Raw genomic sequence first — 19,275 nt, 5'->3', positions numbered from 1 at the left:
TATCTCTTGGCCTGAGACTTTTTAAAATTAAGATGAGTTGGTAGTTAGGGTTTCAGTCAGTTCAGTAGTGTCCGTAGCTCAGTAGTGTCCAGCTCTTTGCAACCCTATGGACTGCAGCACGCCAGGCTTCCCTGTCCATCACCAACTCCCGGAGCTTATTCAAACTCATGTCCATTGAATCGGTGATACCATCCAACCATCTCATCCTCTGTCGTTGGCTACGCCTCCTGCCTTCAGTCTTCCTCAGCATCAGGGTCTTTTCCAGTAAGTCAGTTCTTCACATTAGGTAGCCAACGTATTGCAGTTTCAGCTTGACATTCAGTCCTTCCAGTGAATATTCAGGACTGATTTCCTTTAGGATTGACTGGTTGGATCTCCTTGTGGTCTGAGGAACTCTCAAGAGTCTTCTCCAACACCACAGTTCAAAAGCATCAATTCTTTTGTGCTCAGATTTCTTTATGGTCCAACTCTCACATCCATACATGACTACTGGAAAAGCCACAGCTTTGACTAGATGGACCTTTGTTGGCAAAGTAACGTCTCTGCTTATTAATGTGCTGTCTAGGTTGGTCATAACTTTTCTTCCAAGGAGCAAGCATCTTTTAATTTCATGGCTGCAGTCACCATCTGCAATGATTTTGGAGCCTGTCACTGTTTCCACTGTTTCCCCATCTATTTCCCATGAAGTGATGGGACCAGATGCCATGATCTTAGTTTTCTGAATGTTGAGCTTTAAGCCAGCTTTTTCAGTCTCCTCTTTCACTTTCATCAAGAGGCTCTGTAGTTCTTCGCTTTCTGCCATAAGAGTGGTGTCATCTGCATATCAGAGGTTATTAATATTTCTCCTGGTAGTCTTGATTCCAGCTTGTGCTTCATCCAGTCCAGCATTTCTCATGATGTACTCTGCATATAAGTTAATGAGCAGGGTGACAATATACAGCCTTGACGTACTCCTTTCCCAATATGGAACCAGTCTGTTGTTCCATGTCTGGTTGTAACTGTTGCTTCTTGACTTGCATACAGATTTCTCAGGAGGCAGGTAAGGGTGTCTGGTATTCCCATTTCTTTAAGAATTTTCCACAGTTTGTTGTGATCCACATAGTCAAAGGCTTTAACGTAGTTAAGATTTAGATCTAAACATTTAATGGACTCCGAGGATTGTTACATCTGAAGTTATGGTAAGGTAACAATCCTTATTCTTGCCCTCATGGAAGAGGACATTTTTGTTTTTGTTGTTAAATTAAGATCTTTCTTTAAGATTTCCTATTTAAGATTTCTCTCTTTAAGATTCCTATGGTAATGTGACTTTTCTGGGGTGTTTGTTTTATTAACTACTACTGGTGGTTTAAAGTGTTTAAATTAGTGGAATAATTTGCCTTAACTTCATGGTCAAAATCATTCAAAAAGCAAATTGGAGTTAGAAAAGAATAAGAATTTTTAGTTATGAGATTAGTGATCACTGATGGTGATAACAGTTTTAGTTGACCAGGTCATAGACATTTAATATTTAACTTAAATCTTATATACATTTTTTTCCCTGGAAGATACTTTATGTGGCTGCTTTTTGTGTACCAACAATTAGGTATACCCACATTATCCTACTCCTAACATTTCATGGAATATTATTCACACTCTTCAAATGCACTTGGACATTGGTAACTTTATTATTTGAGTATTAACTCAATTGAAGTCATGTTACAGTTTTCTAGTCCATGTGTCATCTTCATTTCCTGTTTCTTCTTTGAGATATTGTACTTTTTGAATCTATAAATAATGTAGTCACTAGGTATTTTAAACCAAGTCCCAAGTTCATATTCACATAACATTAAGGTAGTTGACTTTTTGGTCCAGTAATTGTTTGTTGCCTCCAAACTATAACCAGTGGCACTATTCCTCTTTAAAATGCTCACTTCAAGGGTTGTTTTTTTAATAATAACCAACAATTGCAATTAAGTCCCATCCTCAGATTAACTGCTGGATCTGTGTTAAATCCCTTTTTCCCTTGATTTTTAGGTAGTCTTCTTATCATCCCAACTACATTGGTTGAGATCATTTTTTTCTGATGTGCTTCCAGAAATTGGACTTTGTTTCAAGATGAAGTGCCACTTTTGAGAGACGTTCTATAATTTGACAGACTTTTAAGCACTTTTAGGTATAAGATGACTCTTCATTTTCAGGGGATGAATTTTGGAAAAAAGAAGTATTTTATTCCCCAATTTTCTGAGTTTGAATTTTTACATTTAAATTTTAAACAAATTTAGTTGTGTTCTTAATTTACAAAGAGAAATTCAGAAAGGAAGACATTTATAGCATTTATGTCATGTTATCTGATTGTATTACTTGACCTGGGAAGGGGTGTATGTATTGCTTTAACTGTTTGGCATGGCTTATTCATATCTTTTTTAGTGACTCTGGTTTTTGGCTGTGAGGATTGTTTTTAACACTGAGTTCAAGCCACTGATTTTTTTACACTTTCTAGCGGAACAAACACCTTACTTTGAAAATATCAGCCTCCTATTTTTTCATATTAGTTTAGGATTGCAGAAGTTTAAAATTATGTATTTGCAAAATATTGCAACATTAGCATGAAGATTATTAACAAAGATTGCTGATAAAGTCAATTTAAAGCACTGAGTTTTAAATGTCAGTAACAGACAAAGCTGAATAAAGTTTTTACAGAATTTCTGTATCTCCATTCCCTTTTTAAAAAAGAATCAGTGTCAAATAAAACTGGGTCATTGTGTACATGGAGGGGATGTTTGTCCATCCTCTCATTCATCAATCAGTGATGTCCTCCCCCATGGACAGAACGCAGCCTTCTCCGTGGCTCCTTCTTGCTCGACCCTCACTCAACTCAGGACTGGTAGGACCCCCTTTGAAACCTTCCTTCAGTGTATATCTCATTTGTTTATTATGGCATAGATCATACCAGTGTTATGATAATGACTTATCATATAGGAGGAAGTCTGCCTCCTCTACCAGATTGTGAGTTCACTGAGTGCAGGCCCTTTCTTGCTTAGCTTTGTTTGCTACCAGCCGTGTAGCTCAGGCCTAGCACTTAGTCCACACTCAGGAACAGGTTGTGGAATCAATGTTGAAAGGCTACATTATCCCTTACCTCAAGGGATTTGTAGGTTCGTAGGGGAGAATGACACAAGCAATAATTCCAGAAAAATGAAATAAGTACTAATGAGGGTATGCATGAAGAGCTTTGAGAGTGCAGAGGAGGAAGTGATCCTAAGACATGAAGATTTTATCATGCAGGTGATGATAAATCAGGGTGACCATGATACATTTGAAGCATGCAGGGACTTATTAGAAATAAAATCTGGATTCTATCAAGGCACTTTATTACAAGGTTCCTGTGCATTCAGAATACCCTGATTATGAGTTCAGACTCAATCCATGTGTCTCAATTCTACCTGTTAAATGAAAAAAACGTTAACTAGTAATTTTCTGTAAGTTAAAAAAAAATGGTAAATGAATATGGCTCAATTTTTTTGACAGTGAAGAAAACATTTGAAGAAAACAATGTTTTGAATTATCCTTTGGGAATGTTTCAGGTTTGGTTCATTAGAGCAATAGGATTCTATTGGGATTTCGTGGTTTTTTTTTTTTTGCCCTGGCAGGTGCTGTCCTTTGCTTTGGCTGATTCATTAGACGTAGCGCTTGCCTCCCTCTGCATCAGTAGTATCCTTAAGGAGCTGAGGATATGTTTCTCCAGTTGCTTTCACAGTGCTAATTTCATTATATGCTTTGTGTCTTCAAGTGAGAGAAGAGCAGCTTTAGCAGACAGCATCCAGATAGCCTTTTCAGGCTAATACTCTGTCTTTATGTTAGGAAGAAATTACACAGTTTTTTGAGAATAAATCAAATAGATTATTGAAAATAATTTTAAGCTGCAACTTAGTTTTTTTACATTGTGGAATTGTATTTAAGAAAGTCAGAAGGTGGCAGTATAATGTATAAAATGAAAGAGTTTCAGTGAGTATAAGAGACTCCTTTTCATGTGAAAATATATTATTTGCATATGAGGGAATTAATATGTGAGTCACCTTATATATAGTTCATCAGAATATTTTGGGGGAGTATCCTGTTACTTTGTCAAATTTATTACATCTATTATTGTGATAGTCTTTTAAATTATGTATTTAATACTGGTTTGGCCGATTACAAGGGAATGTTGAGGAATTTGGAGGGGGAAGTCATGAGACTGTCTCAGTGGTGCTTCTGTGGTAGTAGCAGCTGTACGTAAGCCAAGAAGTAATGACTGAGGCTAGGGCTTTCTGGCATGTCAGTACTATTCCAGAGGTGGGGAAATAGTCATTAGGTTACCTTGTGGTGGACAGCATTCCACTCATGCAAGAATGTCATTGGTTTTCAAGGCAATGTTAAGGTATCTTGGTTACCAAATTAAATGTTGTTAAAAATACTATAAAAAATATTGATTGACAAGTTTTGGTATATATTTAGAAGGAAGAATAATAAGATATTTCATTGATTCCCATTAATATTCAATTATGGCATTAACCTGTCATTAAGTATGTTTCTGTATTCCTCCCCTAGGCTTCTCTAAATGCCATGTGGTATGCGGAGGTTGGTTGCTTTCATGTTTTTAAAAATTGTAATAATGCATAGAGTACTTGTGTAATTTCAGTTGAAGAAAGAAGTAGGTGTCAGTGTTTTTCTTAGTTGCTGCAAAATTTCTCCCTGCCTGCTGGCCTGAAATAAAATAATTGCATTGTGCTTAAGCTTGACTATTTTAATTTCTGCTTAAAAATGCACATAGCCTTATGAATGTATGTGGCTATTTTTGCCTTTCTTTCTCCTTGGTTTCTGGCTGTATTTGTGCAGTGTCTTGGATATGCTACTTGGTGGTATTTGCAAGGAGCGTTTAAAATAATACATGGTATCTCAATTCTCCTGCATAGGTTAAAGAACTCCGAGAGAAGGCTGAGTTTTATAGGAAACGAGTTCAGGGAACCCATTTTTCTCGGGACCATCTAAATCAGATTCTGTCTGAAAACAACCGCTGTTGGGATGTCTCCTCAACCACGAGCTCAGAAGGAACCATTAGCAGCAACATCAGAGCACTAGATCTTGCTGGGTGAGATGTTCTTAGTGGACAGTGGAATATGTTGTAGAGTAATGTGGATCATAGAATTACATAGGAACATGATATGAAGACTCAAATTTTGTATAGTCAAATGGAAATATATCAGCCACTAACTACTTTTAGTTTATTTTTTGTGAAAAGTAAAGCTATACATACTTGCTTTACACACCTGTGTAGAAATAATGCGTAATTTAAATCTGGAAGTTTAGATTTTATCATATTCCTTGTTCGCAATTAAGAGTAAAATGGGGATGACTAGCAGTAGACATAAAACTTTAAAAGTAAAACAAAAAGACAACAATAATTAAGACTTAGAGAATATTAGCTATTAGTACATATCCATTATCATTCATTAATGGATTTTTGTGATTAATATGGAATTCTGGCCCTGATTCTGTGAAACACTTCTATTTTAGGTTTTAAAGTGAACACAAACTATTAACAGGAATAGCACATTGATTTGCATCAAATAAAATAGTTTTCTGTTTTCATAGAGTATTAGTATGATCATACATACCAAATTGAACTGTAAATTCTAACTATGTGACATCTGATTTTAAAAGTCCACAAAATTTGTTCTTTAACGGTGACTCAAAAAGATTAACCTAATCTAAAATACAAAATTTGAATTAGCTTATTTGGTGTATAAGTACACACGAGTTTGTGCACAAACCCTAATTGAGTAACTGAACAAGTTAAACCATCTCGGGGGTCCTAGTTTATGTATGCATTTATGAGTTGAAAGATACATAGGAGTTTTGTCAGCAGGAGTACAGGCATATATGTGTGATGGTAGGAGTAAAAGGACATAAATTTATTTTGGAATATTGTAACTCCTATAAAATGAACTCTTAGTTTGATTTTTTCCTTCAATATCTGGGCAAAGCAATATCAGTGGGAAACATAGTTGTGAACCATGGAAGGAAATGACGGACTTAATGAGTATCAACTAGAAACCTCAAAACTACTAAATTTAAAATAAAACTTATTTTGTTACACAGAGATCCTACAAGCCATAAGACTTCGCAGAAATGTCCTTCTACACAGCTAGAAGAAAAAAGAACTATTTTGGAAGAACAGCCCCAGAAAACTACCACAGAGAAATTGGGTGTGTCAAATGCTCCCATACCTGTTAGAAGGCGTCTGGCGTGGGATGCTGAGGACACCACTGAAGACGTACAGAAACAACCAAGTGGGGAGGAGGAGAAGGGGGAGGAGGAGAAGGAGGAGGGGGACAAGCAGGTTAACGTGGAAGAGCTGGAGAAGCTGGAAGTACAGGAAAAGTCTAAAGCAGACAAGATCAAAGAAGAGTAAGTGTTTAAAATTAATCAGTATTTAGACTCATTATTGTTCACAGATAATAAGTATTTCATTTTGTCACTAATGATAGTGGTTTACATTTTTGGTTTCATGACTAATAAAAAGCAGATTTTATTTTAATGTCATGAAATAGACATTTCTACATGGTTTATATAATTTGATTCACTCAGGGATTTGAGTCACTCAAAATCATTAGTCCCACTGCACTAATTGGGAATTGAACACTTGAACACTGAATTACTTGGGGAGGAAGTAGTTAGTATTCTTTTTATTTATATCCTACTAATTATGATTTTCAAGATATGATTAACTAGATATCTCTGAAAGAATGACTTCCTTTATGACTTAAGGAAAAATAACTAATATTCTTTACTATCAGATGGTTATACGGAAAAAGAAAGAATTTTTGTGATGTTAAAATAAATGATTTCTGCGAATAGCTAATTTCTCTTGATTTATATGCCAGTTGTTTTGGGGAATGGTTCTCTACCATTGGTTATGGTGTTTTTTGTCCATAGTCCAACGCCCTTATTATTCATTCACGACTTTTGCAGCTAATGGAAGCTAGGCTCTGACTCAGGGGAAGAATTCTCCAGTATGTTGCTTACTTGCAGTGATCTCCCTTCTTTTCCAGTAGTCAGTTTCTCTTAACTGCATGTGGATTTGTTTCTTATTTTTTCAGAAGCCAAATGGCCTTCTCTTACAGGTTTATGCTTTAATTGCATAATGATGGCACAGTATTTTTTTTTTAATATTTTCTAGAGGACATGCTTCATAATTGTCTTAATTTGTAGGTCGGAGTCGTCTTCTATGTCTTCAGGGAAAGGAGGCAGGCTTCCTACTCCAAAGCTGAGAGAACTGGGTGGAATCCAGAGGACTCATCATGATCTTACCACTCCAGCTGTTGGTAATAGGCGGACACCGTACAGTTCTTATTTCACCTGCTTCCTCTACGTGATAATTTAGTTTAAATTGAAACAGTGGCATCTTCTGTATTTTTCCAGGTGGTGCTGTTTTAGTGTCTCCATCTAAAGTGAAGCCTCCAGTCATAGAACAGAGGAAAAGAATATCCTCTCAGGATGGCTTAGAAACTTTGAAGAATGACTTTAGGAAGGTAAATATTTACACTTTGGAGAAAAACATCTCTTTAGGAAGTGATTATTTTAGTCACATGCAATAAATACATGAGAGGTTCAGATTTTAGAAAATTCTGTCCGTCATATGTGGAGGTTATTAACTTACTTTGAGAAGGCAAAGGCATTGAATTGTTCTTGAGGGTAGTGCCATTGTATTTTGACTGCATACTTTCAAATATTGTCAGTAGTGACAACAGAGAGAGAGAGAAGAAAAACTATACTGTTGATTGTGCATCTACTCTGACAGTTTTGTCCAGGCACTGATTTAACTGGAGATGTAGCAGTGAAAGATGAAGGTAGAAATCCTGACCTTCACTGAATTCACATTCTAGAGGAGGAGGGAGACAGTAAACAGGATAATTAGGTAAAATACACAGTATTTTAGATAGTGATAGGGGCTAAGGAGAAGAATAAAGCAGGGGAAGTGAGTGGGACTTGGCCAGGGAAGTTCTCACTGAGAGGGTGGCATTTGAGCAGAATCTGAAGCAGGTAAGGGACTGACCTATATGCATATCTAGGAAGGCATTTTACAAAAAGAGCAGCAGGTGCAAAGTCCTCCAGTTGAAAAGGTGCCTGATTCCTTGATGAACAGGCAGGGAGTCAGCATGGCTGGAGATGAGAGCAAGAGAGAGAGTAGAATGGGCAGTGAGGTCAGAGGCGTAATGAGGGATTAAATTGTGTAGGGCCTTAGCGGTCATAGCAAACACTTTGCATTTTATTCTGAATAAAATGCAAAGTCTTTGGAGGAGCAGAGGAATGATATGATTTGACGTAGGTTTTTCCAAGCGTCACTCTGGCTACTGTATTGGGAATGGACAATAGAGGTGCAAGAGCATGTAATTGAAACTAGTCAATTACAGTATCCAGGAAAGAGGTGACAATCATTTGAATCATAATATTAGGTAGCCATACCAGGAGCTAGATTTGTTTTTTTTCCCCCATTGTTTACGCTTTGGTTGCTGGTAGGCAGAGGAGTCATTAAACCTGCTATACACAATGATTTCCCCCCCTTTTTTTCCGTAAAAAAGCTACTATCATAACATTAAATCCATAAGTCATTAAATTATCAATAAATTGATATCGATAATTCATTTAGCAATTGAATTAGCAGTATATTCAGTTAGCAATAAATTATCCCTGTCATTCAGTTGCCATTGTTTAATATCATTCTATCTTTTTTACCATAGGAGTTAACAAGAATTACTATCATAATATCCAGAAATATTTTTTGCTGGTAACTTTTAATGACATAACCTTGAATTGTGGGAGTATTATGGGGCAGCAGCAAGTTGGGAAACTTATGTGCAGATGATCATAATAGCTAGCATTTACTGAACACTTACTATGTTCTAGGCTCTGTGCTAAGTACTCTACATGTATTAATTTGTTCAGTCTTCATAATGAATCTGTGAAGTAAATATTGTTAATACTCCCATTTAGGTGAAACTGAGGTGATACAGCTGCCAAACAGTGAAGCAGAATTTGTCCCCAGGCAGTCTCTTCTCAGAGCCCACATTTTTAACTCTTTAACAGCACTGTCTCGTAAGACTTGAGAGTAGAATTTTCATGGTATTGGTTTGTCAAGTACCATCTGTACATTTTGTAAATAATATTAAAAACCCAAGTGTTTGTTAGCTCACTTTATTCAGCAGATGTTTCTTATCCATTTACTTACATGCTAGATTCTGTGCTTGTGATAATAAGTGGAAGTAGACATGGTGCATTGGACTTTCCATGTAGCTCAGCTGGTAAAGAATCCACCTGCAATGCAGGAGACCCAGGTTCGATTCCTGGGTTGGGAAGATCCGCTAGGGATAGGCTACCCACTCCAGTATTCTTGGGCTTCCCTGGTGGCTCAGCTGCTAAGGAATCTGCCTGCAATGCAGGAGACCTGGGTTCGATCTCTGGGGTGGGAAGATCCCCTGGAGAAGGAAAAGGCTACCCACTCCAGTGTTCTGGCCTGGAGAATTTTATGGACTATAGTTCATGGGGTTGCAAAGAGTCGACATGGCTGAGTGACTTTCACTTTCAGACATGGTACCTGATTTTACTGAACCTACACCCCCCAAAAAGTAAAATTAAAACTAGTAATTGTTTCAGAGAAGTATATACTGCTATTCTGGAAGGAATTGACCCAGTAATGGAGATCAGGAAGCTTCTTGAAAGTCAAGGATGCTTCTTTGAAGAAGTCATAATTGAGTTGAGATACAGAGGAAGAAGAGCTAACTAGGTAAAAAGAGTGGGGAGAAGCATAGCATATGCCAGGATCTGTGGAGAGAAAGGACATAGGGTTTTAAGAAACAAAAGCCAGTCCTGTGTGTGGCAGGAAGCAGATGCAAGATGAGGTTGGAAAAGAGAGCAATAGTAAGAATTTCTTTCACCTTAAGTAAAGTAGAAAGCCATTGAAATATTTTAAATATGGGAATGTTGTGATTGATTCATGTTTTGCAAGTTCTGGCTGCCGTGGAAGGCAAGAAGAGACTATGGATACCTCTGAAGGCCCATTGCAATAGTCCAGGTAGGAGCTATGATAGCTTGGACTAGGAAGGTGGGCACAGACATGAGTGAAATTAAAGAATTGTGTGAGGGGAACAACATCAAGGCCTGGTTCTGGGTTGGATAATGACTCCTAGGTTTCTGACTTACCCAGCAGGATTGATGGAGAGTGCTCTGCACTGAGTAAGAGAACTCTGCACCACAGCCATCTTTGGAGGGGAATATCAGGAGTTTCATTTTCATTCATTCAGTCCACAATTTACTGTGCTCTTACAATGTGCCAAGCACTGTTAGGATCTGGGGATTCATTGATAATCAAGATAAAATCTCTGCTGTCTTGAAACTTATATTTTCATTGGCAGAATAGACAAATGATTTTTTTTTTAAAGAATTTCAGATAGTAGTGAGTGCTATGAATTAAATAAAACTGCAGACAACCTCCAAGGGGTGGGTGAGACTGTTTTTAAGTCATCAGAACAGGCACCTCTGAGGAGGTGACATTTTAACAACACCTGGCTAATGAGGGAGGTGCCCAGTGCGGAGACGTGGGCCAGAGATTGTTTTCTAGATAGAAAGGACAGCAGGGGCATGTGTACAACAGTGACAGGTTCATAGAGTGAGAAGGCCTGTGGCGCCTGGAGGAAGGAGGCAGAGGAGAGGTGGGGGATGAAGGTGGGAAGGGAGGCTGGGTAAGGAGTGGGGATGTTATTCTAATGTCAGTGGGAAGCTCTTGGAGGATTTCAAGCTATTAAATATAAATCTCTGATACACTTGATAAATAAAATTACTGGCTACTTAGTGAAGAGCGCGTTATACTGGGGGAGAGTAGAAGCAGTGAGGCCAGTAAGGAGGTTTTTAGGTTCAAGAACAGATCATGAAGTCAGTTAAATTAAACCTGGGGACCCCATGTACTACAAGTATTCTACGGATTTAATTCAGGTTTTAACAATAATAAAACCAATTTGACAGAAATTCCAAATTCTCTATAAATATGTACAAAAAGAAAAAAAATCAGTTTTCATAAGACATCTTCATGATTAAAAAGGGAAGCAAGTGGAAGATTTGTATTTATCTTATTAATAGATCTTGATTTTTAAAAATTTGTGTTTTTTTGGTGAGACCTCAGGCTATCTCCCCTTTGAAGCAATAAGCCAAGCTTTCTAATTGTAAAAAATGATGCTTAAGATCAGAAAGTAGTGTTTTGAACATCGCATTGATAAACTTGAAGTTAATAACTAAAGGTAACAATTACAAGGAGTAATCAGGAAAATTTGGAGCTATATTTGATTTTACTGGTTTACATTATTCTAAAAGTGAAGTTATACAGGGATTTTGACCCTCGTGATACATAATCATTGTGGAAAAACAGAAGATACTGACCAAACCAAAAAAGTTAAAGTCATACCTACTGTAGAAACAGCCATTTTAGTGTATTTGTTTATTATGCTGTAGATAAGTTTTCATAATATATTTTCCCTCACCTAGCAGTGTATTATAAATGTACTTCCATGTCATTAATTTATAATTTGATTTTTAATTGTGAATATGATATCTGCAGTTATACTGTGGTTTTTTTAAAGGCTACATGCTTATTGCTGTAACATTTTTTAAAACTAGATGCCTATTGTTATATCTTAATTTTCCTGTTTTGAAAAATGCTGTAAAGAAATCATCCGTCCTTTACCTACATTTTTGTTCTTATTGTTGTTACCTCTTTTTATGTAAATATTCCTTAAGTATTAATTTTGGGGTCAGAGAACCACAGTATTAAGGCTTTTGCTGTGATTTACCAGCTCCCCTGTGAGGTTGTGCTACCGGTAACACTGATGAGAGCGCCAGTTTTACTACATCTTTGTCAACTCAGGGTATTATAGTTTGTTTCTTAAAATTTATTTTTATAATTTGTTAAGTAAAAAATTAGTACTTATATTAATACTTGTATTTTGAAATTATTTGATGAGTGAGGTGTAGAATGTGTTTGCTCTTTGTAGTTTGTATATGAATTGTTGATATATGTCCTTATTTTACCTTTAAATTAGGTTTATCTTGCTACTTTTAAAGAAATATTTATGTAACAATGGTGATTCATTGTCAATCCAGTAAGTTGTGTATTTTCCCCAAGTTTGTCATTTTTCTTTTTCTTTTTTAAAGTATTTACATATTGTTTTTATTTAGCTAAATATCATTATATTGGTTGTTAGTCCTATAAAATCTTCCCCACATGAAGGTTTCATAAATTTTCCCCATATTTTTCCCTATTTCATTTTTGGTTATTTGTGTATTTAAATGTTTGTTTTATTTATATATGTGTACCCACATATATGCTTTTTTTTTTTTTTGTCGTTTAGAAAGAAAGTCGTGCTATATCCCTCCTGACTTCTCCAGCTGCTGGTATTAAAACAGTTGATCCCTTGCCTTTGAGGGAAGATTCTGAACCCAATATCCCCAAATTTGTTGAGACAACTCTTCCCGTTTCAAAAATGCCAGAATACCCACCTAACACACCTGGGAAATCTGCTTCTCCACCCTGCGCCACATCCTACTGGCATCCTTCTCGTCGAATTCAGGGCTCCCTGAGAGATCCAGAATTCCAGCATAATGGTAATTATTTAGGTTTTAATTTTCTGTCTATTAAAAGGAAAGTGCTATATTGATAGATACAAAGGCTGTAAGTATACCATTTTATTTAGTTTTAGTTAACATAGTAGATCCGGAGAAGGCAATGGCACCCCACTCCAGTACTCTTGCCTGGAAAATCCCATGGATGGAGGAGCTGGTGGGCTGCAGTCCATGGGGTCGCTAGGAGTCGGACATGATTGAGCTTTTCACTTTCACTTTTCACTTTCATGCATTGGAGAAGGAAATGGCAACCCACTCCAGTGTTCTTGCCTGGAGAATCCCAAGGATGGGGGAGCCTGGTGGGCTTCCATCTATGGGGTCACACAGAGTTGGACACGACTGAAGCGACTTAGCAGCAGTAGCAGCAACGTAGTAGATCTCTTTAAACAGAAAAAAACCCTCATCTTTGACACACTAAGTTGTGCTATACCCAAGTTCACTTTGGTCTAAGTGTGAGATGTCTCTGACGTTCTTGGCCAAAAATGTATAGGCAACCCATTAGATGCCAGAGCACCTCTTCCCCAGGTATGACAACCAAAGATGTCTTCAGACATTACCAAATGTTACCTGGATATAGAATCAAGTCATAAAATATTTTCCTTCGGTTTTATTAGCTATTGCTTTGCTCTTTTTTTATGTCCATTATTATTGTTGAGAAATCTGATGCACTTTTTATTTTTGATTTTTGTGTATGACTTTTTTTTTTCCCTGACAGCTCTTAGCATCTTCTCTTTATTCCTAGTGCTCTGAAATTTTATGGTGGGTCCCTTTTCATTCATTTTGCTAGTACTCAGTAAAGCTCTTCAATCTGAAAAGTCATGTTCCTCAGTTCTGGGAAATTTTCTTAAATTATTTAGTCAGTAATTTCTTCCCCTGCAGTCTCTCTTGCTCCCTTCTGGCACTGTTATTTTTCAGATGTTGGACATGTTGAAGATGCTATTTTCTTATCTTAGCTGTCATATTTTCCATCTCTGTCTTTTTGTTTTAATTTGAAAGGGTTACTATTTTTTATCTTCTACTTGAGTTTTAAAATATGTTGCTACATTTTAAATTTCTAAGTTTTTTTTTAAAAACATTGCATACTCCTTTTATATAAGCATTCTCTTATTATTTCATGGATAGCATGTTTTACCTGGTTGAGGAGATAAATGATACATATATATAATGCCCCTATTTGGAATATGGTTTCTCCTTTCCCCTAATTGAATCTGGTGTCTTTCAGTCATAAAGTAGCTGTGATAAACCTTCTTTAGCAATAAGACCTCAATTCCTCTTTTGGAAGATGCGCTGTTACCCTGCTGTGCAAAATTAAAGATGGATCTGGTAGACTATTTTGTAGAAAGACAATTAGATTCCTGATTCAGTTTTCCCTTCCCTTCAACTTTCAGTGGTACTCAGTACTCCCAACCACCCAGCCATCAGGGGAGCAAATTGATTGCTTCTTGGTTTCCCTTCTCTGCTGCCTTAGGATTCAGCTCCATTGGCTATGATAACCACACACTCACTGCCTTCCATTTGCTTTCCACTTTTCAAACTTTTCTGTTTTCTTGTTTCCCATTTTCTTTTTCCTAGGTTTATATTGCTTTTGTACATGTGTATAGTCCAACTATAATCTTTAAAGAGAAGCTTATTATATTTCCTTCAAGTTAGATTAGTATTGTCATTGAGAAGAATCCCAGGAGGTTATCCCCTGTTTGTTTACATATTTGCTAAGCATATTATAAATTAATGAATGGCCCTTTGGCAGGAATTTCTATTAAAGGTATAAAATTAAACTTTTTGACAGTCTACCTTCTCTTCAAGTTGACTGTAAGATACATTGTTGGGTGGCTTTGAAGGATAATTTCTTATGGCTTTTGTTTTTTTTTTAAAGTGGGAAAATCAAGGATGAACAATTTCCAGTTACATCAGCATGAAGCCTTTAATGATGAAGGTATTTCAGTAGTCAAATAACACAAGATAACAGTATATTTTATTAGATAGTAGTTTATAATAGTATAATGATTTGACATTCGGTTAGCACTTTATAGTTTACAGAGTACTTCCATAGATGTCTTTTCATTAGATCCTTAAAACTCTGTGAAGGGGGTAAACTATCCCCATTTTATACATGAGTAAACTAGGCACTAAGCCTTGAAGAATCTGTTTTAAAGCAAATGGATGGCAAGAGATGCATCACACCCACCATCAGTACTCTGTTTTCCACCCTGGCTGACTGGTGGCTCAGGAATCGGCTTAGCATTACATCCATCATTTTCTTCAAATGTCTGTATATTCTCAAAAAATACATGATTAGGGAAAATGAGTGTTTTTCTCTTGTGTAGTTTTTATTCTGAAAAATTTGGTTACTGATAATGGTGGCAGGAGGAATTTTGAATTCTTGATGTTGAACAATTGAAATTACTATTTTAATGCAACCTAAGAAGTATAAAATTACTGTTTATAAGTTTTGAATTTGAAAGTAAATTTGAATACTTTATGTATTATGGCTTCACACACATTGATGGTTCTTTCCTCTTAGCAAGTTTGACACTCCTTTCAGAATTCAGTGAGCTAGAAATCAAGTTGTTATGTTTTGAAATGCCAATATCTGGACACTGAATCCTATCTTGTTTTCTTTTTAATGGAAAAACAGTGTTTACAAATAACTTGATAATTGATTTGCTTACTCAGAATGAGAAATTTCAGTAATAATGAAGGGTAGCATATTAAAGTCACATCATTTCTATATTAAGTGAAATTACTTTAGAAATGTGATGTGGGTACCATGTGAAGGTATGACATTTTGTTTTTAAAATGTGAGGGTTTCTTTTGCTCAAACAGCTGTGCTTTTTAAAGTAGGACAAGATAGTATGATGATGAATTGTTTCCAAGTAATACCAAAATCACAGTCCATGTGTTTGTGTTAATGACATAGCGGGATTTCAGAAAAAAAACAGAATGCTCATTTAATATTGAAATGTTTGATTTCTAAATATGATAAACTTGGAAAATTACTGTGAATGATCCTAAAAATACTAATCTTATATTTTAATAGATTATGTGTTTCTGATAGTCAGTATTGACATTACAGAGCTTGATGCTTTTAATTTTCTCTTGATGTTTTGAAACATAGTATTTTTATAAGAGATTTTTTGCACTGAATATAATTCTTTCATTGCAGATGAGGACAGATTATCTGAAATTTCTGCTCGCTCTGCAGCTTCTAGTCTTCAGGCTCTTCAAACTCTGGCACGAGCTCAAAAAAGGAAGGAGAATTTCTGGGGCAAAACATAACTAGGCAGACACCTAGTTGAGTTGCTTTTATCTGGGGGAACCATTGGCATACTTTTTTCATTATTGCTTTACTATGTTAAGACTTCAAGTATTTGGATTTTTTGCTAACATTTCCCACTTAAAAAGAATTGTTTTTTTTTTTTTGCAATACTCAATTCAGTCTACTGGAAAATTTTTAACACAGGTTCATGAAATTTTAACTTTTGAAGGATTCTTTTTGCATCTGTTCCCAAAGTATAAAGACATAGATTATGTAGTTCTTCACATGTTCTAATTTGTATAATGTGTCAAGGCTAGCTGGTAGAATTGTGAATTTCCCCTATCCAGAGAATATTCATAAATATGAATAAAGTAAAGTAAAAGTTAAAATCTAAATGTGAATATAGATTACCTGAAGAGTGGCTTTATGTATCTTTACAATTGTAGATGTCATAAAATGAATTTGTTGTTCCTTTACCTTTTGCTGTGGTGTTTATTTTAGTACCTTCTGTTTGTGGTTGCAGTGTTAAAATAATTGTACTTCATATTGAAAATACTAGCTTTTGTATATATTTTTCTTATTTATGTAACAGAGTTTGCTGAGAGAATATATTTTTTATCTTTGTGTGTATTCTGTTTGTATAAGGACTTTGGCTTACATTTGAATAATGTCTGAATTTTGAAAAATTTGTATAATGGAAAATTAAAACTTTGTAGATATTTTGAAATAAAACGATCAACTGTTTCAGTTCTGTTTGTTTCAAGTGTTTCAAGGGTTTGGCTTCTCTAGAGAGTTATTACATGGAACAGATGATTATCTTTTAAAAACATTTTACTCACAACAGCTTAAGCACTTCATACTTCTTTTGCATTTATCCAAATGCAGCAAAACTGAGTCCACAATGTTTTTGCACAAATATAGGAAAAAACATAGAATTTCCAAGGCAGACTCATTTTTTTAAAATTTGACATAAACTTTTTGATTATACTTCTTTAACTCTTAGGACATGTTCTGTGGTCTTACTCTTTATCTTGCTTGTTTATCATTTGCTTAATTTTCTAAAAAATACGGATTTCATAAAATATAATGCATAAAATATTTACATAAATATTTACAATAGACAGAAGTTACTGAAGATAATACACAGAATATTGATGCCTGCTGGTTAGAAAACAAGTGTATAGTCTGTGTTCTAAAGTGCTTAATTTGGTCAAGAGTGCTTTTGCAAATCACTGGTTCACAGTAAGGGCCTTAAAGGTCTTTTGTTATCATGAAATTATAAAGAACTGTAGGCATACAAACTATTTGCTTACATTCCACAGACCTTTTAAAACTGTTGATTTAAAAAGTTACTAAGCCCCAGCAATCTCACTACTGGGCATATACCCTGAGAAAATCAGAATTCAAAAAGACTCATGCACAATTATGTATAATAAACTGCAGTTATTAAAAATTTTACAGTTCAGGGACTTCCGTGGTGGTCCAGTGGTTAAGACTTTGTCTACCAATGCGGGAGGTGTAGGTTCGATCCTTGGTTGGGGAGCTGAGCTCCTACATGCCTTGTGGCCAAAAAACCAAAAACATAAATGATACTGTAAAAAATTCAAAACAGACTTTAAAAATGATCCACATAAAACAATCTTTACAAAAGCATATAAAAATTTTACAGCTCATTGAGTTTGGAAAGAATGTATACATCTGGGAAACCAACACCACAACCAAGACACACTGCATTTCCATCATCAAAAGTTTCCCCATTTCGCTTTGCAGTTCAATCCATCCCTCCCACCCCAGTCCTCAAAGGAGATCACTAATCTGCTTTCTGTCAGTTTATAATAATTTTATATACATGGAACCATCTTTTTTATCTGGCTTTCACTCAGCATGTTTTTGGGTCATCTATGTGCTGGGCACCTATGTTCCCTTTTATTTATTTTTCTATGTTCCCTTTTAATCCACTCACTTATGGTGGACTTTTGGGTTATTTGCAGCTTGGGACTATAATGAATAAAGTCTACTGTGCAAATCTTTGTATAGACATAAGATTTTTCATTTCTCTGGAAAATCCTAGGTAATTCAATTTTTTTTATCTTTAACTTCAAGTATATGGTACACCCTATTATAAACTGGTGATTTGGTTTTTTTGTTGAAATTGGTATCTCAAACTAGACAGGGGAACAAACATCAGGATCACAACGGAAGTAGCACACCAATTGCCTCTGTTCTTTGTCCCTATCTTCACCCCAGATGCTGAGATGCTCATATGTCCCTGGTTGAGAGCTCAGACAAAAGTGCACATACATATAATTCAAATTTTGTATACATGTATGGGAATGGATATTCATGTTGAATCTCATCTCAATCTTGTGGGAGTCTGAACTCCCAAGTTAACAACTCTTCAAGGATGATTTTTGAGGATTAAGGGTAAAACATGATAAACACGCTTAGTGGGGCTTCCCAGGTGGCTCAGTGGTAAAGAATCTGCCTGCCAAGCAGGAGACCTGGGTTTGATCCCTGGGTTGAGAAGATCCCGTGGAGGAGGAGATGGCAATCCACTCCAGTATTCTTGCCTGAGAAATCCCATGAACAGAGGAGCCCGGTGAGCTACAGTCCATGGGGTCACAAAAAGTTGGACATGACTTAGTGAATAAATAACAACAACAAAACATGCTTAGTACTTGGAATGTATTACCTCGAGATTTAAGTATATATATTATCATTTTACAGATGGGAAAACCCTCTTAAGTGGCTGGACTAAAACCTGATAGCTGGTGGGTTCGATCTAGATCTTCTTATTCGATCTATCCACACTGCCTACTCTGGAGTGTTTATACTAAAATTGTGAGTCCTACTGTGATTCAGTTTTCCCTGGTTGATTCATTTGGAAGTTAATTTTTTTTTTTTTTTTACTTCATCGTCTTAGAAGATAAACATTTTTCTTTCTAGTCAGATAAAAAAGTATATGGGAAACAAGTTATTGTACTGGTAGAATCAATCAGAATAAAAGTGAGTTAACATTCAAAACAAACTTGTTCTCATATAAGTAGTGTTGCAGCTGGTTACTCAGGGAGCTCAGGATGGATTATGTACCTCTGTTGCAGTTGCAGACACCCCCAAAATATTTATCACAACTTCTAGAAGTTTACCAAGGGAACAGATACTCTAAAATGGTGAATGATCCTAGAATCATTTATGTTTGGTTTTGGAATATGTTTTAGGACCTTTACATGTGGTGGCATTAGTCATGATGGCGTGCTCAGGGCACAGTCTTTGTCATCGCTGCCATCATCGCTCTTTCAAAATGAGTCAGTGGTGCAAAGGCTACCACAGGC

At 36.0% G+C, this 19,275-nt stretch overlaps 1 protein-coding gene across 3 annotated transcripts in view; it reads left to right on the top strand.

Annotated features, from left to right (window-relative positions):
• MDM1 (Mdm1 nuclear protein) overlaps nucleotides 1–16,687 on the top strand; it is a 28,827-nt gene extending 12,140 nt beyond the window's left edge. For 2 of the 3 annotated variants that reach the window (XM_027542481.1, XM_027542483.1), the window contains 8 exons: nucleotides 4,567–4,596; nucleotides 4,932–5,107; nucleotides 6,118–6,426; nucleotides 7,231–7,343; nucleotides 7,441–7,550; nucleotides 12,417–12,669; nucleotides 14,561–14,620; nucleotides 15,851–16,687. In XM_027542481.1, coding sequence (XP_027398282.1) covers nucleotides 4,567–4,596; nucleotides 4,932–5,107; nucleotides 6,118–6,426; nucleotides 7,231–7,343; nucleotides 7,441–7,550; nucleotides 12,417–12,669; nucleotides 14,561–14,620; nucleotides 15,851–15,963 — 1,164 coding nt within the window. In that variant the 3' untranslated portion in view covers nucleotides 15,964–16,687. The remainder of the gene's footprint in view (nucleotides 1–4,566; nucleotides 4,597–4,931; nucleotides 5,108–6,117; nucleotides 6,427–7,230; nucleotides 7,344–7,440; nucleotides 7,551–12,416; nucleotides 12,670–14,560; nucleotides 14,621–15,850) is intronic. The other variant, XM_027542482.1, reaches the window with a different exon arrangement.
• The last annotated feature ends 2,588 nt before the right edge of the window (nucleotides 16,688–19,275 follow it).

Source organism: Bos indicus x Bos taurus, chromosome 5 (genome assembly GCF_003369695.1).
Source record: "Bos indicus x Bos taurus breed Angus x Brahman F1 hybrid chromosome 5, Bos_hybrid_MaternalHap_v2.0, whole genome shotgun sequence".
Lineage (NCBI taxonomy): Eukaryota > Metazoa > Chordata > Mammalia > Artiodactyla > Bovidae > Bos > Bos indicus x Bos taurus.
The sequence above is the reverse complement of the archived record's forward strand: the minus strand, read 5'-3'. Positions and strand labels throughout refer to the sequence as shown.